Consider the following 23,615-nt stretch of genomic DNA (forward strand, 5'->3'; position numbering starts at 1 on the left):
GTTTTTACTTAATTTTCTGGAGATTCTTTAATCTTTTTCTAATATAAACCAGGTACCAGCATTTCACGAAGGGAGAACTAATTCTTGGGCCATTAGAAATCAATCTGTTCGATTTGGCATCAATCAAAATAACATAAACGGGAAATAGATGGCCAGTAAGTTTGAATATTTCTAGTGCGTCTTGTAGACAATGTTAGAAGTATTTGCAGCGAGTAACAAGACCGACCCAATCCAGAAAACACACAAATTACTTTGCCTCTAGGGAGGGTAATAGCAATGACCAGTACAAGAAGGTATATTTCCGCATCTTACAATCACAAGTTACCAGTTATGCAAGACGCTTTATGCGAAGCCTTGAGTAGTTGGATACAAGAATTTTAATGGAGCTTTTGTAAGGTGCACTCATGTAAAAGAATTCTCGCCTGGCTTTATTGAAAGTTGGGTATATGTCACTTGTTTCCACTTGGCTTCATTTTCCTCGATTGTTCTTGTTGACCTTTTCAAAATACGCGGCACTTGTTTTCAACGCTTGTTTTCAATTAAAAAAATCCCCTACAGTGAATTTACCACTGCACTTATAGTTACTATCGAAAATGCAACCTGATAAATTCTCAAACTGTACATGTACTTCTTACTTTCATTATTCAATACCCTGGAATAAACGGATAATGAGAGCCCAAAATATTCGTGGGTCACAGTCCAATGGATCGGTGGAGCGACGAGTCTCGCCTTCTGCTACTTTAATTGAAGATTCATAAGCCAATTTGTAATTTGAACTGCAGAGGACAAGACAAGTTCATAAAAAGAGAATCAAACCCTTAGGCCTTTAAAGAGAAAGTCTTGATTGTCATTCTAAAACAAAACTCGATCGTCCGCCCTTTATAGAGTAACATCCCTCACTCAAATTAAAGCTCCATCTCGTCATGCGTGAATTACGTGCCCGGCAGTGGTCCTTTTGACACAGAAAGGGGTTTGACAAATGGTTTAAACTTTAAAGGTTTCTGAGCTTCTTAACTTTATGTCGAGTACACGAGGACACGTGCTCTGATCAGGGGGTAAGAATACCCAATGCGTCAGGTGGAGACCCGTTGCCCACAAAGAACTAAACTAGAACACGTTTAAAAAGGACTTTGTCTCAAAGGGGATGACCGGTTAATATTAAGTGCTACCTTCCTTTTCTTGTGCACAATGGTAGAAATATTTTTACGGAGAAAGAACAACAATCTACCTCATAAAACGTATATGCACAAATTAGTGGCGAGTCGCTTACCTTCAAGTTATGCAAGGTGCCTGACGGGTCGTCTTTATCTCAAATAAACAACTTGATGCTCGAGGCAAAAATTTAAATACATACTTTCTCACGGTGCATTCTTACGAAAGAATTACTGTCTGACTTTAAAAGTTTGGAATCTGTCAGATCTTTCCACTTGGCCTCACTTTCTTCGATTGTTCTCGCTGACCTTTTCAAAATACGCCATTCTTGCCTTCGCAATTAGTTTTCAATGAAAAAATTCCCCTGCAGCAGTTCATCACCGTACTTAGCTGAGTCACTGTCGAAAATTCACTCTGATAGCTGTCTTTCTTACTTTTATTCTTCAGTAACCTGAAGTAAACACGATTGCCGGCCCTCTATAGAATAACGTTACTTTCCTTAGCATTAAATACTCCAATTAAAGTTTCATTTTATTCTCGGCATGCGTGTATTGCGCACCCGACCACAGTACTTTTGCCGCAGAAAATGGTTTGAGAAATGAGCTAGGGCCAATTGGTGATACAGAACGGAGAGCCAGATAACTAAAACAAATGCAGCCTCCAAATGCTACACCGAACGGGTGAATAAAGCAGGTAAATTAGCTAAGGATGCGCTTGATTAGTAGCAATATTCCAGAAAAGGCATTCCGTCCGAACGTCAATGAGACAACTATTTTCCGCTTGTAATATAACCTGCACAAAGGATTCTTGTGCTTTGAGTAAGGTTTGGAAACGACTCTTTCATTTGTTCGCACAAGGAAAAGGGAAACAACACTTTCCGAATCCTGGAGTGTGGTTATTTGTGTAATAAACCACTCTTGACACAGATCGGTTTCCGTCCTACCCTGTAGAGTAGAATTCCTGATGCATCAGCATCCTTAAAAATGGAGTTAATTATCGAAGAAAGCTTTGATCGGCTCGGACACCGTTCGAATTCGCATAGACATTGATCGAAAAAGTGGCGTGAATTTCTGAGCTACTAATTCTATGTAACGATTGAAATTATCTAGTTCGCGATCACATTTATACGGATCAATAAGATTAATGTATTAGTCGGAATCCGCTCTGAACAACGGAATTTCTCTATAAAAGCAAGTTGCCTCAAGGCAGCAGGATGTGAGTGGACCCGCTCAAAATGGCAAACAGATGGGCTTCAAATTTGTAAATCATATTGATGGGTCTCAGACTGTTAACAAAGAACTTCAGTTTGTGCATCAACGATTTCCCATTAACTGTGGCACCAAATTGACATAAAAGAATGAAATGATGAAGAGCAACTTGATAGCGTTCTGTAGAAAGATAGTTAATTCAAAGTTTGTCACGAGGTAGAGCATGTATGGGATAAATTCAATCAATTAAAATTTGGACGTCACCTTTTTGCCATGAAATAAAATTATTTTAGAACGTATTTCGATTCTTCTAGCAACAAAAGTATGTTTAACTGTGTCTGATTGTTATTCGAGAATGCATGAGCATGTGCATGAGTGGCCATGCGAGCCGATGAACAACCAAAAATAGCCTTAAAACAAATTTAAACAATTTGGTCTTACAGTGCGGTGTGGTCTCGTCATTAGCGTGGTTGTTAAAGTACTTTGTTTTACAAAGATTTGACAATCGACCAAGTTCACCTGCAGTTGCATTCAATCTCTTACTGATCTCAAATTTTACTCTTCGCGAAACTTCAAATGCACTCCGAAGTCAGTTGTAAACCGTATACAGACATGTTTTCAGACGGCTAACAAAGAGATAAGTCGTGCGCCTCAAGGATCCTGGCATGATTTTCCAATGCGATAGTTATTTCATAGAAATTATAGAGCCAAACAGTTGCTACTTCAGTCACTGCAGTTCTCAGAAAACTGAAGACTGCTCTGATATATCGTTTCGGAACGTGATATATAAAGATTTGATTTTCCTACACCTGCTCCAGTAGAAAGAAATCCTCTTTAGAAAACAGAGCTTGAAGATACCTCAAAAAGCTAGCTTGTAATTTCTACCTTCAACTGAGTTACAGTAACTTTTCTTGAAATGCTCGAATGGCTAGGAAGATTGACAAACAGTCATAAAGAACCTAGTCGCAATTAAAAAGTGAAGCCGCACATAACATCTACTTTGGACATCCCTAAGACTCTGGTGTAAATTTTCTTTTGACGACAGTTACTGATCAGCTGTTCTTAGCTCGAGTTACTGAATGATTTTTATTGCTATGCTCGTCCAATGCATCTGCACCAAAGTAATCGAACGTTTGCAATAATCACTTACATCATACATTTTACATGTCAAAAACAGTTTTCAAGATTTAAGTTCCCTCTGGCAGTAATTTGACTTGCTAGCTGCCACTGCTTTACTATTACATATCATACCCACTATCATTAATGTACTTTATTTTATTTTATTTTGAAAAAGTGCGATATATTGTGAACCAAAAGTTGGTGCATCTGCCGAAAGTGGGCTCAGTGTGTAGAGCGACGTCTCAGCGCATACGGCGATCATCCAGAAGTCCTCCAGGAATGTTTTTGAATCTTCTACCATAATAGTAGGGATAAGAGCCTCCATTGCTGTAATCTGTTTCGGCATCAGCTTGAGGTATAGAGCAAAATTGTATAAGCATATCATGATGAATCAAGAACAAATGACTTATTAAGAATATAAAGGATACCGAAATGTAGCAGCTTGATTAAATACATTTGGACGGAGCAGTCAAAAAATATAGTTTTTAAAAGTTCTGAACACCTTGCAAAAATGTGTTTTTGATTTATTGACGTTTTCTATGGAAAATAGAAGAAATGTTGCCGAAAGGTTTCAATATTCTACGTTCGTTGAAACGCTAAGTTTTAGTCTTCTGCCCCAGATAGAGACCAGAGCTTCCCACATATTTCGAACCACTTTCAGTGTTGGAACATATTCGGTTTAGTATGTTATTGAAATTTGTGTCTTTCAAGAAGTGTTGCAAAGGTAGCCATTTAACACATATCATACATATTATCAATCTTACCTTTCAATGCATGTTTCTAATGAATATCAACTGATTGGAATTTCATTTTAAGGTGATTTTAAAATGTTTAAGGTGTTTATCGGCTGATGGATATTACAGGAGAGGATAAACAGAAAAATAAGAACCGTACCACAAGCGGCGTCTTTCAATTTTCCCAAAATGTAAGACAGATGGTTGAAGTCTACGGGGTGCACGTAGTGTCCTTTATCTCCAGCCAGTTTTTTCAATTCCGAGTCCTTTATACCTCTCCCGACTCCGACGGCAATCATATGAACCTTTTTAACCTGGTAGATCAAATGGATGTCAGTGAGTATTCTACCCCGCGTAATGATAACGCTAGGGAACCCTTTGCCGTGGCGTCGCGTGGCGGGACGAGGAGGGCAAAAATTCTTGTAATTACAATAAAGAATTTTCATTTATTGTAAGCAGGCTAGAAGTTGATCATAAAAAACCAAGCTCCACAGGTGGACGGATGGACGCACGGATGGATAGATGGAATCGTTTATTTGAACACGGCATATATTAAGGATGGACAGAGGGAGGTAGGGCGGGATAGATAGTTGCAGGATTGGCTCGGGGGCTGAATGGATGGGTGGATGGACGGATGAATGAATGGATACCTACTTCAGTAAGAATTTCCACAGTTTCCGGAATTGGGACGAATCCTTTGTGCTTAGGCTTGCCCGTTGACTTTCCATCAGTGAACACTATACACACGTTTGGCACATCAGGTCGATCACCACCTTCCACAGAGAACAACTTCTCCTTTGCCAATGTCAGCGCCAAGTCGGTCCTCGTCTTAAGTTCCAGTTTCAAAGGTATTTCTTTTATTCTTTCCCTTAACTGATTCTCTGTATGGTAACGATCGTCTTTAAAATTGAACAGCAATTCAGCGTCGTCATTGAATGAAATCATTCCAACGTGAGTTCCTTCCGCCGAAACATCAAATAAGTTGACAAATGATTCCAAGGACTGTTTTAGCTTTTTCAAATTACGTTTCCTCACGCTCTTAGATTTGTCAATTATTATGCCAAGGTCAAGGGCTTTTATACAAGGTGGTCCTAAAAAAAATAACCAATTTTTAAAAATAGCAAAAAAAAAATTGAGAATGGAAGTTGTAGGGAGCTTTAGGTTATAGACGTTTTACGTTATGTAGCTCGTCATGTAAGTTCCCGTAAGCCGTGCAAACAACAAACAATTGTTTGTTCTTTAGTAATCACAAATAGCTCAGACCCAGTTTTGGGTGTGCATGCAGTCGCCAGTAGGACGTTTGCAATCACAGTCGACAAGTACCAAGCAGCAGAGAAGATTAGGTGCTTAGCAGGGCGGTATTGAGTGAGCTTATACCTGATGAGTTTGTAAGTTTCGTTTTACTTGTCGTTGGTCCTGCCGTCGTCGGTGCCTCAGTCAATTCTTCCGTTGTCGATGCCTCGGTCAATTTTTCCGTTGTCAGTGCCTCGGTCGATTCTTCCGTTGCTGGTGCCTCTGTCGATTCTTCCGTTGCTGGTGCCTCGGTCGATTCTTCCGTCGTTGGTACCTCGGTCGATTCTTCCGTCATTGGTGTCTCGGTTGATTCTTCCGTTGCCGGCACCTCGGTCAATTTTTCCGTTGTCGGTGCCTCGGTCGATTCTTCCGTTGCTGGTGCCTCGGTCGATTCTTCTGTTACTGGTGCCTCGGTCGATTCTTCTGTCATTGGTGCTCCGGACGATTCTTCTGTCGTCAGTGCCTCGGACGATTCTTCTGTCGTCGATACCTCGGTAGATTCTTCCGTCTCTGGTACCTCGGTCGATCCTTCTGTTGTTGGTGCCTCTATAGTCGGTGCCTCGATCGATTCTTCTGTTGTTGGTGCCTCGGTCGATTCTTCTGTTGTTGATGCCCCGGACGATTCTTCTGTAGTCGGTGCCTCGGTAGATTCTTCTGTTGTTGATACCCCGGACGATTCTTCTGTAATCGGTGCTTCTGTCGATTCTTCCGTCGTCGATTTTTCCGTTGTTGATGCCCCGGACGATTCTTCTGTCGTTGATGCCTCTGTCGATTCTTCCGTTGCTGGTTCCCCCGACGATTCTTCTGTCGTTGAGGCCTCGGTCGATTCTTCCGTTGTTAGTGCTCCGGACGATTCTTCTGTCGTTGGTGCCTCGGTTGATTCCTGTTCTATGGTTGGTGCCTCGGACGATTCTTGCGTTGTGGATACCTCGGTCGATTCTTCTGTTGTTGATACCCCGGACGATTCTTCTGTAATCGGTGCTTCTGTCGATTCTTCCGTCGTCGATTTTTCCGTTGTTGATGCCCCGGACGATTCTTCTGTCGTTGATGCCTCTGTCGATTCTTCCGTTGCTGGTTCCCCCGACGATTCTTCTGTCGTTGAGGCCTCGGTCGATTCTTCCGTTGTTAGTGCTCCGGACGATTCTTCTGTCGTTGGTGCCTCGGTTGATTCCTGTTCTATGGTTGGTGCCTCGGACGATTCTTGCGTTGTGGATACCTCGGTCGATTCTTCTGTTGTTGATACCCCGGACGATTCTTCTGTAATCGGTGCTTCTGTCGATTCTTCCGTCGTCGATTTTTCCGTTGTTGATGCCCCGGACGATTCTTCTGTCGTTGATGCCTCTGTCGATTCTTCCGTTGCTGGTTCCCCCGACGATTCTTCTGTCGTTGAGGCCTCGGTCGATTCTTCCGTTGTTAGTGCTCCGGACGATTCTTCTGTCGTTGGTGCCTCGGTTGATTCCTGTTCTATGGTTGGTGTCTCGAACGATTCTTGCGTTGTCGGTGCCTCAGTCGGTTCTAAGGAAACACAAATAGTTCGAGTCAAACTACTCAGCTGCTATAGATACTTAAAATGCAGTAAGGCAAATTTTATTTCACAACTAAATAATTCATAATTTTGAGCTATATGAAGGAGCCCAGTCACGGCATTTTAAGTTCTTTTATTTACGTTTACTAAGAGATAATAACGATGAATTTATTAAGGCTAACTTTTTCATGGCGCGTAAAACCGTTACGTAACCATTTTAAAGTTCATTGGGCTTGCATGGCTGCAAATCACAACCTGATACAGCAACGAAGGATGCAATATTTGTGCGTAGTATGCTGGACAAAACTGTTCTGGATCGACATTTGACAACAAAAAAATAAAACAAACAAAATGACACGACTAATTTTGAGATTGTCTTAAACTCTACTAAATTCCACACCTGGAAACGTATTTTTATATTGATAACGCTAAAAAGGCTTGGGTTACACCTTGTCCAAATTTGATAACAGAGTCACAAAAGTATGTTAAATCACGTGATTTCTGAGAAATAAGAGTCTCATTTAGAATGTTCTTTTGCGTTTTAATTTTTCTGTCGTAAAACGTTGATCCAGAACAGTTTTGTAATATATATATTACGCTGGACAAAACTGTTCTTATTATACATATATAATGTGTATAAGGCTGATTTCCGCCCATGAAAGAATGAGCTGTCGAAAGGAATGGTGTTTGTTGGTAAATTTTTGTACCTTCACTGCAGTCATGTTCATTGCATGATCGACTTTTTATAGCTGGTCCAAGTTCTTTCTGTTCTGAGCATTCCTTCCCCTTTCCTTGAGGGTGAGGATCTACACACCACCTTGTGCGGTACTGTATTCCTCCTCCGCAATCCTTGGTGCACTCAGACCACAGTCCCCAGCTGTTGTATCCCCCATCGACATCTTAAATAAATAATGTATATGAAAATGCTCATGAATGAGAAGTTCCAGATAAAAGCGGAAAGGTAAAAAAAAACATTGCTAATATGAAGGACGTCGTGGTTTAAATGATTTGTTTATCTATATCCTTGTTCATCCATTCATTCTTTCGTTCATTCACTTATTCGTTTTATCGCTAATTTTTGGAAGAGCTAAGCATTAATCAAATTCAAAACTGAAACTTGTAACAAGAAGTATAAAATCAAAAAAATGAGGTCCTTTAACCTATTGAGGCATTCCTTGTGGTGTATGAATGACACGGCCTGCAATTTTTACTTCTTCAAATGCTCCTTACTGTTACATGCCTATCTAATTTGCTGTATTTCTGACCACCACACCCAAATCCACATACCTATTTGATCTGTTGGTCCGTAGCATTGACGTACTTCTATCGAGGGGCCCAGCCCGCTACAGTCATATCCGGGTAATGAAGGAGGGGGATTGGTACAGCTTCTTTCACGAGATTGAATTTTATCTCCACATGAAGCGTCACAGTAAGACCAGCAACTCCAAGTAGTGTAACCGCAAGGCAAGGCTGCAAATACGTAAGATCATTCAGTCGATCGATCACCGATCGCTGTTATTACTAATGAATAATTAAGATACAACGGCAAAAGCCTAAGCTTACAATGAAGCAAGTGACTGTGTAGGATATTAATAAAAGTAAAATCATTGCTAAAACCTGTAACATGAGTAATATAAAAAAATCAGCTGTTAAAATACTGTGTAGGGGTGATTGGTGATATCCTACAAGTAACTGAGATCTTGAGCCTGGTTTGCGGTATGCTGCAAAACCGGTTCAAAATGTGGTCTCAGCATTAACCATTAATGTCCTTTGATACACAAAATCGTTGATTCCCTTATTTGATAATCCCCGAACTATAACAGCAGAGAGAAAAAAATGGTCATCCCTTCATTTATTCAAAGTGTCACTTCGCTATAGATTATCTGACCCTGGGTCTGAAGAGGTTGTTGTGAGCTGTAACCCTATTCAAACCGGACCGACTTGCAACTTTTAAAACGCAAAAACCACGAACTTCTCATTTGTGACTTATTTAAAAAATTACCTGATAAAATTTGCTATGGTATGTCAGTGGTCAAGGGTCTACATTTTTCCGTGGCAACATTACTATGGTACACCCTTTTTTTAATTCTTTATTTTCCTGTTTTCAGTGAAGAGAACATATATCTTTCTTGCTTTAGATAGCTTAGCTTTTCCTATGGTTTTGATTATTTTAGAGTCAGTTTAATTGGTTTTTTTTAAAGTTTTAAAACAACCATAGATCCAGGATAGCGGATCAAAGATGGTGGCTGCTTCGTAATTGTAACGTCATTTTACCTCATATGACGTCACAGTCCTGCGTAAATAAACTCGAAAGAAATATTTTTGAAGTGTTATAAATCTAGGGTGCACGGTTCTAGAGGACCAAAAAGAAAAGTCCGGTCTGAATAGCCTAGAGTGAAATCTGCTAATGTTCTTAAATTAAACAAAACAAACCAACCCATAACCTGACAGACAAATCTAACCTGAGAATGACGCTGGAACATAACAAACGATGACAAATAGCCAGAGCTTCATTTTCAGGTCGCAAATAGCTAAAACAAGAAAACGATCAAAATGGTTAATTTCGTGTGTTTGAATAAAAATAAAATAACAGGGAACAATTTTTTTTAATTTATTCAACTTCGCCTAACTAAAATACTAACTTATTTTATATACATTAAAAATTCATTAGGCGGGGAGACCACTACAGCATAGCTTATTACCGTGGATCCCAGGGTACTGAAAATCAATAAATTTAAGCTAGAAGAAGAATCAAACGGAAAGTTGCCAGAAACAGCACGACGGTGGGTACAGAAGAGACCTCGCTTTGTTGCACCTGAGGCAGATAATGGTGCAACAAAGGTTTCCTAACTTTAAAAAATGGCTGGTTGTTTTGTTCATTCCTTAAAAATCTGATCTGATCAGGCATGAAAACAGGAAAATAGGTTTTATTGCTGTATGTCTTACCACACTCTGTATGCGTATGTGTAATTATTGGAGATGTAGCTTAAATAGCGTACAGGAAGTCACCCAATTCATAAAACCAATACAATCCCTGTTTTCTGGTGATCCTAGAAAATTCTTGGCATGCAGAAGTTTATTTTAGGACTGATTAAACATTCGATTTTCCTCTTGTTTAAAACAAGAACAAAAGTAGGAGCGCGTTTTATCAGTCGGGCAAGACATGAAGAGCGCAAACGTCCACAAAAATGTTTGTAAGCTCTAATTATAAGCGAAAGAGTCTTGTACGTCTGGAATAAACAACCGGAGGAGAACTCAGTAAGCCCGAGGTAAGAGTTCAAAAAATCCATTCAACCACAGACAGGATGAAGTTTATCTAATGCATAAGAATCATAGCCCCTCTCTTTAAGTGAATTGGTAATCCTGTCGTTAGGTCTTGGTACGATGCACATGGTATTCAATCCATAATCTCCTTATTTGCGTCTATGATTCACTGAAAAATAAGCTCCGGTGCTTAACAAGACAGACGTCGAACAAATTTCCACAATGAGAATACGTCAAGTTTTTCGAAATCTTTCTCTACACGGCGACCACGTCACATTGGAATAATTTTTTCCTGAGATGAAGCCCTTTTTGTCCATTGAAAGAATTGCTAGCGCGAAATATTTAGCGAAAAGTCAGTTTTGGCTCTGCTTTGTTGGTCTCAAAAGTGTTTCTCTTACTCTGTCTGCAGCAAGCCATAGCGGCGACCAACACACAAAACAGGCAAATTACTTTGCATCTCAGAAGGGAAGTAAAGGTGAGCTGAGCACAAAAAAGTTGTATAGTTTCGGGTCTTATGGTACTCATCTACCTGACTTTGATTAACTTCATGAAAGGGCACAATTAAAATCACAGCCGGCTTCGTTTGCCTTAATTAAGCCTTGCAAGATACTTAACGCCACACCTTGTGTAAAACAAACAGCATGGAGAGTGATACAAGAATTGTAATGCGGACTTTCTTAAGATGCATCCAGACAAATGAATTATCCGTTAGCGTAATTTAAAGGTTGAAAATCTGTCAGTTGTTTCCACTTGGCTTCACTTTCCTCGATTGTTTTCGCTGGCCTTTTCAAGATACGCAGTGCTTGTTTTCAATTTAAAAAAAAATGCCCATGCGGTGAATTCACTAATGTAAATATATACTTTTTATGTAATCTTGCTTTTATTCTTCGCGCATCTTACGTTTATTCTCGCCATTAATGACATTTGTTCAATTCGGTCTGCAATCATGTAATTTAACAATGGTATAAACCTGGAGAAAACCGGCAATGAGAAACCAGAACATTCATGCGTCATCGTTCAATGGAGAGGCGAAGAGTGGCGCGGCGCTTATTACTGCTCTACTTTATAAACATTCCTGAACCAAATTCTACCATCAGCCAGATGTAGAGAGAGAGACAGCTTAATAAAAGGAGAATCACACTCCTAGGTCTCTAAATAACATGTTTTGCACTGATAAGCATTCTTAAACTTCTATATAGGGTAACATTACTTACTCAAATCAACTCCTATCTCGTCGTGCGTGAATTGCGCTTTTGTTTATGTTACTCTTGGCGCAGACAGTGGTTTGAAAAATGGCTTGAATATTTAAGTTTCTTTGGTTTTGAAACAGTTTATCTCGAGTGCACGAAGACACATGAGTTCTGATCAGGGGATGAAAGAAATCATTTAATGCATCGCTAAGAAAAAAAGTGGAATTATTCAACCGTTGTCCTCGAGAGTTCACTAGAACAGACTTCGCGTTCGAAGAAAAATCCTTCTATCAGTCAAGGGGACGTGAACAGAGAATAGATGAGCAAAAAGTCAATATTAAAACTCACTTTCCTTCTTTAATGTTTCTTGTGCATGTGATTGAAATATTTGCAGCGAACTATTCCGCAAAACGCGTAAATGAGCTTTCATTGTATCTGAGGGGAATAACAGAATTTTAATATCGGTGTACTGTAAGCTCATAGCACCAGACGAAATTAATGTACCGTAGCGTTTCGCTCGCCGCCTTCAAGATTTGCAACTTTTGCAAACTTTTTTGGAGCAGAAGCTGTCACTGTTTGCTAACTCAGTAATATTCCCTGTAGTAATTTACCGATGCCACACTCGTACTGCCCATGATCACCTTATTTGCTTCCATTATTCACTTAAAACGTCCGCTCTGGAACTGACGTCGATAGAATTTTAATAATGAGAATATCTAAAGCTGTTCCAGATTTTTCGACCCTTCTCGATGAACGACCAAAATACAAAATTTTCTTGAAGTGGAACTGTTCATCCCGCGTGAAAGGATTGCTAGTAACGCGAAATAATTAGCGAAGAGCCAGTTTTTTATTTCACTTGCTCGTTTTAAAAGTGCTTCTCTTTGGGTATTTACAGCGACCGCAAGTGGCGACCAACCCACAAAACACGCAAATTACCTTGTCTCTCACGAGGGAATTATTGGTGAAAAGTACAAATCTGGGGGTTATCTCCGCATCTTACAGTTCTCTTGTAACTTACTTTGACTAACTTCTTAAAAGAACACAATCACTTAGCACAGGGCTTCGCTTACCTTTAAGTCCTGCAAGGTGACTCAACGTCACACCTCGGGTAAAATGAACAGTATGGAGCTCCATACAATAATTTTAATGCAGACTTTCTTAAGATGCATTAACACAAAAGAATTATCGGCCGTCTTATTTAAAAGTTGGAAATCTGTCAGTTGTTTCCAGTTGGCTTCACTTTCCACCATTGTTTTCGCTGACCTTTCCAAGATATGCAGTACTTGTTTTCCATCAGGAAAGAGCCCAGAGTATTCGTGGGACACAGCTCAATTCAGTTGAGAAACGAGGAGTCTCGCCTGTTTTTACTTAATTTTATAACGATTCCTAAATCAATTTCTAATATAAACCAGAGAACACAACTTTAAAAAAAGAGAATCCAATTCCTGGATCGACTCAATCCACAAAACACATAAATTAATTTGCCTTATCTAAGGTGGGCAATAGCGGTGTCCAGTACAAAAAAAAGGTGTTTTTCCGCATCTTATAATTATATATTATGGATCTCGCTTAGCTTGAAGTTACGCACTACGGGCTTTATGCGAAGCCTTCTGTAGCTGGATCCAAGAATTTTAATGGAAGCCTTCGTAAGGTGCATTCATGCAAAATAATTATCGGCTGGCTTTATTGAAAGTTGGGTATCTGTCACTTGTTTCCACTTGGCTTCATTTTCCTCTATTGTTCTGGTTGATCTATTCAAAATACGCAGTACTTTTAATTGTTTTCAATACTTGTGTTCAATTTAAAAAAAATCCCCTGTAGTGAATTCACAACTGTACTTAGTCACTATCGAAAATGCAATCTGATAAATTCCCATAAATGTACTTCTTACTTTTATTGTTCAGTATCGTGCCGAATAAATGGACTATGATCGAGAGCCCAGAATATTCTTGGGTCACCATATTCGTCGATCGGAGGAGCGACGAGTCTCGCCTTCTGTTACTTGACTAAAGATTCATAAGCCAATTTTTAACATGAACCGGAGAAGACAAGACATTCAACATCCTAAGCCTTTAAAGACCAAGTTTCGATTACCATTCTAAAACGAAACCTGGTCGCTTGCCCTCTATAGAGTAACATCGCTTACTCAAATTAAAGCTCCGTCTCATCATGCGTTGATTGCGCGCCCGGCCGTGGTACGTTTTGATGCATACAATGTTTTAAGAAATGAGCTTGGGCCAATTTGTAGTAAAAAAGAGAGCTAGATAACCAAAAACACAATGTAGCCTCCAAATGCTACACCGAACAGGTGAATAAAGCAGGAGAATTAACTAAGGGTTCGCTTGGTTTAGAAGTAATTTATTTTACAGTATTCCAAAATAGCCATTCCGTCCAAACGTCAATAAGATAACTATTTTTCCCTTTGTAATATAGTCTGCGCAAAGGATTCTCGTCTCTTTTTGAATAAGGTTTGAAAACGACTCTTTCATTTGGTCGTACAAGGACTGAAAAATGAAGAAACCCTTCTTTCTTCGACTCCTGGAGTGTAGCCATCTGCGTAACAAACTACTCTCTTCGCGAAGCAGATACGCGACGTGAGGTCGACATTTTTTCCTAATTACTCCTTGCGTTCCGAGCCAGGAGCAAATGCCTAACCGACTAACCGTGGATCCTTAAAAAAAGTTGTCAACGAAACCTTTGATCCTCTCTGGCAACGTTCGCACAGATATTAATTGAAAGTGGCATGAATTTCTAAGCTACCTCTCTAAGTAACGATTGAAATTATCTAGTTCGCGATTAACTATATACGGATCAGTAGGGTTACTTTATTAAGCAGCAACTAACCTAAACAAGGGAATTTCTCTATAAAAGTAAACTGCCTAAAGGCAAGTAGAATGTGGGAGGCCCTTTTAAAAATGGCGGTTCTAAAATTCCAGTTGCAAAACGTTCGGTTGCATATGATTTTGGCAAAATCGCTCAGGACGATTTTTTCGGTATCGCTAAGTAGTTAACCTACTAGGCTACAAATAGGCTTCAAACTTGTAAATCATATTGACGGTTTCAGACTAATAGCAAAGAACTTTGCGCATCAACGATTTCCCATTACATGTAATTGTGTTAGCAAATTGATATTAAAGAATGAAATGATGAAGAACAACTTGGCAAGGCTACGTGGAAAGATTGTTGATTCGTCGCTAGGTGCTTGTACATGCCAAGGATAAATTCAATCAGTTAAGATTTGGACGGCAACTTTTTGCCATGGAATAAAAGTATTTTAGAAGGTATTTCGATTCTTCTGGCAACATAAGTATGTTAAACTATGTCTAATTGTTATAAGAGAATGCATGAGTGGCCATGCAGGCCGACAAACAACCAAAAATAGCCTTAAAACAAATTTAAACAATGCAGTCTTACAATAAAGCAATGGGAATAATATACCCCTCAATGTGGCTCTCAACCTGGTTGATAATGTACTTTGCCTACAAAGAATTTGACAATCGACAAATACCACCTGCAGTTAAATTTAATCTCTTACTGATCTCAACTATTACTCTTCCCAAGATGAAATGCACGCCAAAGTTGTAGACCACACAGACATGTTTTCAGACAGTTAACAAAGAAATTAGTCGTGCGATAGTAATTAGAAAAGTTGCTACGACAGTCACTGCAGTTCTCGTAAAACTGAATTCCGCTCTGATATACCATTATCGAATGTTAGATATAAAAATTTCATTTTCTTACACCCGTTTCAGTAGTAAGAAATTCTCTTAAAAGTTTAGAAACAGAGCTTGAAGATACCTCAAAAAGCCAGCTTTCAAGTTCAGCCTCCAGCTAAGTTATTATAGCTATTCTGGAACGCTCTAATGAATTGAAAGACTCATAAACAGTCATGAGGAACCTAACCACAATGAAAAGTGAAGCCGCGCAAGACCTCTACTTTGGACATTTCTAAGAGTCTGGTGTAAATTTTCTGATGAAAACACATATGTCAACCACTGTTGATCAACTGATCTTAGCTTAAAAGTTAGTGACTGACTTTTATTTTTTAATGACTCGTCGAAGAAACCAAATCGGATGTAGTATGCATGCGGTTTTATCCCTAATTCATTCTCTCTTTTGTTTTCTTTTTTTTTTTACATTTCAAATAAGAGAATAAATTAGGGAAAAGAGCGTATGCACACTTCTCTAATTCTGGCGATTTGGTTAATAAATCTGCCCCAAAGAAATCGAGCATTACATTAACGATGTTTATCAGACATTTTAAAATTAGTTCCTTTAGCAGCAATTTGGCCGCCACTGCTTTACTTCAAATCACGCATGTGAAGAATAGGAACTTGTTGCAAACTGGGACGGAACGTGTCATGCACGTGAATTTTGCATGGTTCTATCGACTCTATCCCCCACGAACTGAACATTGAACTCTGGACGCGAACTCTTGAGAAAACGATGGGAATACGTTCTTGTCTGCGAATCTGGCGAATGCTGTCTTGAATGTTGTTATTCTCCAATTTTTTTATGAATACAGTCTTTGTAAAAGTCTACAAAGATGTCCTGTTGTATGCGTTTTATTTAAGAACTTAATGGGACGCCACGCATCGTTCAGTTGACCATCAAACGCAAGCAGGCATAAGGTTTTCAAATACTGCCAAACAGTATTCAAATTTAAGGGGGGAGCAGTTGAACACAAAGTAGCCGCTCAGATTTTTTTTTTAAACTTGGACGGCATTCAAGTTGTAGTTATCAAACCTCATGACTTTTCCTGAAACTTACCGGGGAGCATTTTGGTCAATCTCGATCCCAGGCTCTCTCTCTCTTTTTCCTCCCTTTTCGTTGAGGTGAAGTTTGTGTTACAGGTAGTAACGCGACCAGCAGCAACCAGGGTCTCTCTCCTCTAGGACAAGGGAGGCAAATGAGACAGAACCTAAGATCAAGGTTGCATTTTGATGTGTCATTTAGCTGGTCATGTGACTTGACGTTTCTAACCATGTCTCGAACGGTGTTCACCAAAATGTGGCAGTTATCGTGATTTTCAAATCAATTTTGGAGCTGAAGTGATAATTCTGAAAACGTTTTAAAATCAAAGATGGCGGATCTAAGCTGGTGTACATTCTGAATGGGACGTAATTTAGCCATGTTAAAACGTTATGGCTGATACGAAATTATCACCTTTCCATTCTATGTTCGTTTAATTTCTACTGAGTCAATACTGTTGGAAATACATGGGTGGGACCCCCCACCTCCCCAAGGCTGACGATCAAAAAACAAAAAAACAAAAAAACAAAAAAACGTGCCGATACCAGGGTTATGCCTGGGCCTTTCAACATTTTATTTTAATCAGAAGAAATTTCTTTATTTACCTTTATGCCAGTCCTGACGAAAAATTCCAGACAAATATGCACGAAAATAGAAAAAGTTTAACTAGTGAAGTGTAAAAGGAAAGTATCTTATTTTTAAGCTTTCAGTGACTTTAATCAGTGCATCCCAGACCAGTGGGAATGACATATACAATACGTGAACATAACGAAAGTGCAGAGATCACTTTATCTCGAGGCTGTCATTGCCTAAATCTTTCGTGTACTTTTGATTTGCTGGTCAAATAACTTAACAACTCAACAGCTTCAATTTCAGTGAAATTAAGGGCATGACAGTGAACAGTTAATGAGAGTCTTGGAATGAGTTGAAAGGCAAGAGTGGTAGTTTAAACCACCGGGGGGGGGGGGGGGAGGGCGACTCCCATATTAAAAGGACGGTGGTGCTCGTCGTACCTTTTAGGGGTTAAAAGGACAGTTTTCGTACCTGTTAGGGTATTGAGCCGAAAACAATATAACAGCAAATAATGCGGTGTTTTTAGAATTGGTACCTCTTAAGGGTGAAAAACATTTCAAGCCACGCCCACAAAACAAAAATTCCTCTCCCGTCCTTTTTATATGGGTATCCCCCCTTCCCCGGAGTTCAAACTCTCCTTCATAATAGTCAAAGCTCGTTCTTGTTCGTTCTTTTAGTAGCTAGTTGTTAATTTAATTCGATGCAGTCCAGGGACTCATGAAGACTTGCGACTGCATTTTCATCACAAGGGTATTAGAGTTCCTTCGTGGCCTGCTAAAATCAGGAATATATTTCCTAAAACTATGCTGGCAGTGTAAATGAAGAGGCTTTATCATACATACTCCTGAAGTTTAAAAAATAAATGGTTAAAAAACGAGTGATGGCAATGAACAAATGTGATGAGACAAAAGGCTACCAAGAGCGCTGAATATTATAGTGATTTCAAATAGTTGAACCGGGAACAGGTCGAGGACGAGGCTTTTGTGCCTTTTCAGAGTTAGATGGAAAAAAGTGTGTTTGTTACGTTTAGCTTCTGCAGGAATGACATTAGAGCCGTATTATATTGCCACTTTCTAAAAAGACTTCCACAGCTTGTCGAAAGGAGTCAAAGGCGCCGATACATTCATATGGAGATGGGCAATTGCAAACTGACAATGATGATGTGGATTTGTTAAATTGCAAATAAAACTTTGTGATTCTTTGTTTTACTCCTGTAGCTCAACTAATATGTACTAATAAACCAAACCTAGTGGGGGAGGGGGAGTTTCGATCGTCGCAGAGTCTTGTCGTAGAAGTAAGAGACAAGCACACTCTTCATGGTGGCCAGTTTGAGTTTAAATCTGTGACCAGAAATCAGGAAACATATGACTGAAATGTCAATGCTTGTACCTGCTGTTGTGGAAGGTACAACATCAGAGAAGGCGTGACAAGAAGGAGTTGAAGATTTTATATCGAAAGTTCGATCATGACCTCATACTTTGCAGATTGTCTGAAATTGTCTTCATATCGGTACACAGTTTCCTGTTTTTTCGCTGCTTAAACATGGATTTCTCATAACAAATATGATTGTCATCGTAAAGGTAGGTTCCATTATCGCAATAAGGTCTTTCAAGATTTACAGTTTACTTGAATATGTTTACAATAGTTTAACTCCTCTCTCTAAGCCTGTTTAGAAGACCTTCAAAACTAAATATTGTAAATATTCCTTTCTTTTGGCAAGCACTGATTTCAAATGATAATAACTGCTCAGCGAATCTCAACAACATTAAATTTTCGTTGCCCATTTTGTATGATGCTGGTGATTTATGCTGTAACCATCTCAAATTCATAAACGTGAATCCGGCCTTAAGTGTAAACCTAAATTGTGTTAGGAGTATCAGAAAAGTCCTTAATTAAGAACATTTGGGATTAACCTGATTGCTGATGCGGTGTATTCCAACTTTCTAAACTAAATCCGGTTGAAAACTAGCAATATAAAGGTCTCATTAGATCTCGTTCATAAATGGATACCCTTCATTCATTTTCAACACATACATGAATCATTTTAAAAGGAAAAATGTCTTAACTTGTTTTATAAGTGCTTAAAGTGTGACACTGGATTGACTTTACCCTCAAATTGGCGAAAGGACAGAACTTATGTATGGCCCAATGTTTTAGTCGTTGATTTAAAGCCAAAATACACATCAGTAAAGTGAGTTGGGTTTTCGCCGTTCAGATGTGGTTATTTAAAATGCCACAAAAATGACATATTTCCTGCAGTACTGATGAAAACATGCAATTTTTAGAAAATTTCCGCGAAATCGACAGATCGCATTAGACTGAAATGGGACTCTGAGTGAGGTTTAAATGACAGGCCAGAATTGATCAAATTTTAGTTAACTGTCAGTTGAGAAATGACGCGGCGTTTTTTAACCTATAGCCGAGATCTGAAATCGGCAACATTTACTGATAACCGCTGAAATTTTAACTGGTAGCTAAGAAAGCACCGAAAATTCAACTAATAACTAAGATTCCATCACCCTCATGCAGATCGTCTAAACCTGGCCGGTCACTATTAGGTTTAAGTCATAGAAAGTATCCGGGTTGACCATCTCAATTTTCTTTCAGCTTTCTTTAAGTTGTTTTTGGTTGCTGCATTCTAACAGAAGAAAACTGAGCTATGCTTGAAGAATTAGTTCAATAGATGTACTCTCTGCTGGCAAACGTCGATGTGAAAATGTATATTTTATCATGCATGGTGATTGTGCTCCACTTAGCAGATGGAGTAAAACCAGGTAAGAACAAATAAGACTTAAAGTAACATACACGATCACAACCAGACCAGCGGTGATGTGGAATCAATATATATATAGCCTGCTTTTGAGGAACATAAACGCAACTCCTTCGGCTAACCGGTCCTACAATACTCTGGCTACAAATTTGCTGCCTGAACATAGTTAACATGTCTGCCCAGGAAATCGTTTCTGGAAGCAAAATCTGAGGAAAATCTGCGTTCTTTATACGTTTGATGACTGTTAAAGCAGTTATAGCTAATCAGCTCAAATTAACTGCGCTCAAGCTAGCCTCAGAAAGGGGTTGAATGATAAGAACAGTCAAGAGACTTATTAGCCCTGCTAAGTTGCATTTATAAATATATTCTCTTAGATTACATTCGGCCACAACGCAATCGCAGAAAATGGAGGGGGAATGAACAGTGAATACGCGGTATATTAACTCTGCAACGAGATGTTTGCCATACAATAACTTATATCTCAATGTCTTATCAGCCTCTTCAGCCAAGCTCACTGGATTGTTTTCACGAAATGGTGATGAGAATTTTATCAAGAATCAGTCGGGAAAAGAAAGAATGACAGTGCCGCGTGTCTTTCAAAAGTCTTCCTCAGATTCGAACTCATTGAGTTTTGCATTCACTCTTCCCGTGCAACGTAAAACACTGCCATTTGACTCCAACGCTTCAAAAAAACAACTGCATCCACCATTGGCAACTTTTCAGGAGTTGAAAAAGGTAAAGAAAATCAGAAAAGCAAATGCTTTCACCAATATCCTAAATGGACAACTTCGTGGAAAAGAAATGGGAGTGAACACAACACAGAACAACTATAATGTCAAAACCTTGAATTTGGTTGGAGTTCCTCTTAATCGGAGCAAAACGATCAACATTGGCGTACGCGTTTCGAGATTTGGAACATCTACAGTTAACTCAAGCGCAGGACCAAGGCTTGAATGGAAAGCAAAACCTCGACCGAACAGCAAATACATGAACAAGGTGATGTCTCCTGTGGAACAATTTCAAACTCAATCGGCTTTAATAGCTAACACGCCCTTGGATGAAGAGATTATTGTGATGGGAGAGCCTTTGATATTCACAAAAGAAAATAAGAAGGGATCCTATGCCGTAACGCCCACTGTACAGAAAGGGAATGTAAGTTCTGATATTACAGGTCAAAACACCTCTCAAGTGAATATGCATCACAATAGTAGTGGAGTGCTTTTTTATAACCCTGCCCCTCCTATTCAACTCCAAGCCCAAGGGGTGCGAGTAAAAGGTGCTCATTTGACAAACCAGTCAGCAGATCATGTAGACTTCCATAACAACACTACTATTTCAAACGTTTCGGAAGCGCAGTTAACACAAGGTCCAAAAAACAACCTCTCTAAAACACATGATAATCTTTCTGGGGGTGTTCATAATAATGAAAGTAACCAGCAACCAAATCAATTGCCAACACAGCCTAGCAATGCAAGCCAGGCTGGAAATAAGGAAGAAGAAGAAGATGGATATGAGATGGAAAGGATAACAGGCCATGGTCTTCACAATAATGAAAGCGTTTATCCTTCTACTTTCGACGACGAATCGCTGAAACAGGAGACGTTCGGGCACCAGTCTAGAATATCAGAGCAGAATCAGACAGAACTAGTTTACGAGAATGACCATGAGTCTATAGGAGGTCAAGGTTTTGGAGATTCAATAAATTTGACTAACTACCAAGATAACGTCATAATGAACGAACCTTATGACAATCAGGAAAACAAGGCTGTAAATACAGATCAATTAGCTGAAGACCAAGAAAATTCCACAGCCTTGCAAGAAGAAAGCGATGGCCCTGAGGAAAAAGAAATGGATAACACCCAAAGAATCAGCGACAATACTAGCAACCTCGAGCAAAATCAAGAAAGTAAAGACGACGAACCGTTTTCAGCAGGCAATCCAATCACTCCATTATCAAATCGGCGATATGTGCCAGTTGACGAGTTTGGATCACCCTTGTATGGCGCCGAGACCGGTAATGGTGTTTCACATATTCTTTAACTAAACTTAAGTATATAGTTTTAACTAAATGATAAGTTAGTAATGTTTGCATTAACTTGGTGATTAAAGACCTTGCCGATGAAAGTTAAATTATCTTAGCTTGTATTAGTAAAGCTAAATCGCAGGGTGGTGGCCTAATGTTTAGTGCGTAGTGGTCCAGATTTTTAGCCCTTGACGTGGTCACAGTGTTGTTTTCTTAGGCAAGATACTTTATTCTCACAGTGACTCTTTCCATCTAGGTGTATAAATGGGTGCCGGCGGATTTAAAATTTTGGGATGCGACCCTGCAGTGATTATCTTCCCACCGAGGAAGGAAGAGGTTGAATCCGGAGATTTCCACCGGCCTATGAACCACTAGGCTCGAAGGCAGAATTTACTTAATGATTACCAGGCTACTCAGAGTGGATAAATTGTCTGCTCATTTAAATATTCCTTTACTTTGATAACAGATGACTATTTTCAACGGGAAGCTCTTGTGGCACACAACAAATATCGTGCTATTCACAGGGCTCCTCCCCTGGAACTTAGCGAACGGCTCTCCAGAGAAGCGGAAAAGTTTGCCAAAAACCTAGCTAAGATGGGCGTAGCACGTCACGAAGTCTGGGAAAACCTTAGGAGGGAGGGAGAAGGCGATAATGTAGCTAGAGGATGCAGTGAATGGGGAGGGCTAACCGCCACTGGAGCCGTACACAGATGGTGAGTAGAATTATTTTGGGTCATTATGCTTATGAGCTCTTACAGCAACACCACCAAGAATGTCTTTTTTTTTCGGTATCATATCATGTCATCTCCTGCCATGTCATTTCACTTTGTTTTATTGCAATAAGCACATTGTGTGGCCAGGGACCCACTGCTGTCGTATATATCTAGCTTGCTTGTTTTGCCTAACTAATAGCATGGCCAGATTTTATCGGCAAATCACAAGCAAAATGTAAAATCTTTTACACAAACTAATTGCAGGTATACGCAAGTTTGTTATATGGACTGGAGCAAGCGGACCACTCAACCAAACACAAAGAACTTCATGCAGTTGATATGGAAAGGAACCAGTCATATGGGCATCGGGAGAGCTTTCGGAATGCGTCAAGGTCTGCCCTGTACCTTTATAGTGGCACGTTACACCCCAGGAGTAATAAACTCATATGGCCTGGAAAGCAACATCGACAGAGGATTATTTGTACCTTCTTATTGCAATGCCGAGAGAGATGAAGGTTTAATGTCAACAGGATTTCCCAGCAGCTTCTTCCTGGAAAGTACTAACAGACAAAACGACGAATCTTCGGCTCCAACCGATGATCAACAAACAACAAGCAGTTCTACAAATGGAGTAAATTACTTCCCTCTGAGTTCTTGGGAGAAAAATATCGATGCACAAGATGTACATGACCTTGTAAATGAGCAAACTGTCTCGGAAGCAGCTACCAGCTTCTTGCCTCGCGTTAATCTGGCAGAGAGCAAGTCTGATGAAGGAAAAAATGATCAAGAAGTTCCAATGGTAGTAGATGACAATGCCTGGAAGAGAGGTTATGAGCCATCCAAAGAAAAAGGCGAAGCTCGGTCAGGCAAGAAAACCAGCTGAAAATCAGTGGAAGGATATAGTTTTGCACTTGAGTCAGTCATTAAGATGTGCAAAAAAAACATACACAAAATATACGTAATACAAGATCAAATCAGGCAATTGTGGAATTACTGATTTTCTCGTGGCCAATTCAATCTTTTTTTCTCCTTTTTAACTTCTTGATCATGACATGAGATTAAAACGGCACTGATGCGTTTGTCAAATAGTTAGCCTGAATAAACTAGGGCTTCTTCTTATCTCAGCTTATCCATCACAAGAGAGATTAAAAGTGTGAAGTTCGCCTCGAAAAATCACTCTGAAGACGAATCTGAGTTGTGGGATGACCAGGACTCAAAACCAAATCTGAAAAGCCAATCGGAGACTTCAATATGATGCCATTATTTCTATATAACACGTAGAACAAGTAAAATGTAAGA

At 39.5% G+C, this 23,615-nt stretch overlaps 2 protein-coding genes across 2 annotated transcripts; one reads left to right on the forward strand and one right to left on the reverse strand.

The window, feature by feature from the left end:
- Positions 1–2,668: 2,668 nt before the first annotated feature.
- Positions 2,669–12,699, reverse strand: LOC145466777 (uncharacterized). The gene is made up of 8 exons (XM_081450489.1): positions 12,556–12,699; positions 9,494–9,562; positions 8,319–8,501; positions 7,739–7,930; positions 5,618–7,021; positions 4,868–5,304; positions 4,374–4,527; positions 2,669–3,828 (listed from the first exon to the last, which is right to left on the reverse strand). The coding sequence occupies exons 1-8, from the start codon at positions 12,617–12,619 to the stop codon at positions 3,722–3,724; spliced, it is 2,610 nt and encodes an 869-aa protein (XP_081306615.1). The 5' UTR covers positions 12,620–12,699; the 3' UTR covers positions 2,669–3,721.
- A 6,446-nt stretch (positions 12,700–19,145) lies between these two features.
- Positions 19,146–23,318, forward strand: LOC145466821 (uncharacterized). The gene is made up of 4 exons (XM_081450531.1): positions 19,146–19,584; positions 20,077–21,594; positions 22,070–22,316; positions 22,581–23,318. Exons 1-4 carry the CDS (start codon positions 19,494–19,496, stop codon positions 23,197–23,199), a joined length of 2,475 nt encoding a protein of 824 aa, XP_081306657.1. The 5' UTR covers positions 19,146–19,493; the 3' UTR covers positions 23,200–23,318.
- Positions 23,319–23,615: the final 297 nt, after the last annotated feature.

This window comes from Orbicella franksi, chromosome 13 (assembly GCF_964199315.1).
Source record: "Orbicella franksi chromosome 13, jaOrbFran1.1, whole genome shotgun sequence".
Classification (NCBI taxonomy): domain Eukaryota; kingdom Metazoa; phylum Cnidaria; class Anthozoa; order Scleractinia; family Merulinidae; genus Orbicella; species Orbicella franksi.